Source organism: Guillardia theta (genome assembly GCF_000315625.1).
Source record: "Guillardia theta CCMP2712 unplaced genomic scaffold GUITHscaffold_658, whole genome shotgun sequence".
NCBI lineage: Eukaryota > Cryptophyceae > Pyrenomonadales > Geminigeraceae > Guillardia > Guillardia theta.
In genome coordinates, this window is record NW_005434075.1 from 1 (window position 1) to 1,205 (window position 1,205).

At 50.5% G+C, this 1,205-nt stretch overlaps 1 protein-coding gene across 1 annotated transcript; it reads right to left on the reverse strand.

Moving 5' to 3' along the window:
* Nucleotides 1-368: 368 nt before the first annotated feature.
* Nucleotides 369-827, reverse strand: GUITHDRAFT_123007 (hypothetical protein; the record flags this gene model as incomplete). Its single annotated transcript, XM_005817701.1, has 1 exon — nucleotides 369-827. The coding sequence occupies one exon, from the start codon at nucleotides 825-827 to the stop codon at nucleotides 369-371; it is 459 nt and encodes a 152-aa protein (XP_005817758.1).
* Between the last annotated feature and the right edge of the window lie 378 nt (nucleotides 828-1,205).

The following is a 1,205-nucleotide window of genomic DNA, read 5'->3' on the forward strand; positions in this document are numbered from 1 at the left end:
TTTCAGTCCCTAGGCCGAGTGCGACTCCCCATCGAAGACCACACATTGAAGTTCACGCCTCTCTTCCAAGCTTCATTGGTGACAGCTAAAAAAATATCCTTTCCATCTTTGGAACACAAACTTTTATGGGCAAAGCCGATGTAAACAGGCGCAGGAGGCATATGCTTTTGTCCACGATGCTGATAGAAATGTCCATCCGAGAAGCAGACTACTGATCGGAGCTATACTCTCACCTCAGACAATGCCAAGCAGTTGATGTGTGCTGGAAGGTATTCATGGAGAGGACAGTAACCGCTTGTAGCCGCTAGAGCTACTACACGTGTGCGGCCGCTACTACAAGCTCTCCACTCTATCAGCCTACATCAACGTCACAGATTCCAGTCCCTCATCCTCTGTGGTGTCGCCTCATCGCCTCCCTCCAGTTGCTCTTCACTCTGAGACCGTGCCTTGTCTACGAGCTGGATGCTGATCTCCGCTCCCTTTAGCCATGCCACGTCTTTCTTGGACAAGAACATCGCGTGCTGAGTAACGTTTTCCATCTGCTGCTTCTCCATCTCACTTGCTGTCTTGTCGTTGGTGAAAACCTGAGCTCCTCTCCAACGTGCTTTCCCCTCAAGCTCTGAGGGTAGAACAAACACAAGGCACACCCTCTCAAACTTGTTCTTGGCTCGTAGAGCTGTCAACATCCTACACAGTGGTCCAAGCTTGATCGGGTGTTTTCCTGCTATCGTCATCTGGAACATGTAGAGGACCTCCTGATCTGACAATAAAAGCGCATCCACACAAGGGAAGTTCGATGCCTTGGGCTTGCAATATGTGTTCTCCATGATCTTCCACTCGTTGAGTCCTGTTGTAGAGAACTCAAACTATGCCTGCGACTTCTTCATACGCAAATCTATCTCTTCCCTTGCCCCTTCATCATCCTCACCCGACCCTAGACTGCGCAATCTGTATCTCCCTCCTTTCTTCAGCACCTCATGTGCCAAGCATTCAAAAACTAGAGCTGCCGCCCCATATCACCCAGAATCAGAGCCTGAGAAGGCAAGGTCTACAAGCCTATCCCGGTCTGTTTTGACAAGTCGGGCAAAGATCTTCTCCGCGGCTTTCTGCGAGCATGCTCGAGCGCTGATAGTCTTGTAGTCTGAGCTTGGGACCAGGTGAATCAGTCTCGATGGGCCATTCCCAGGTCCTTCGGTTTCACTGCT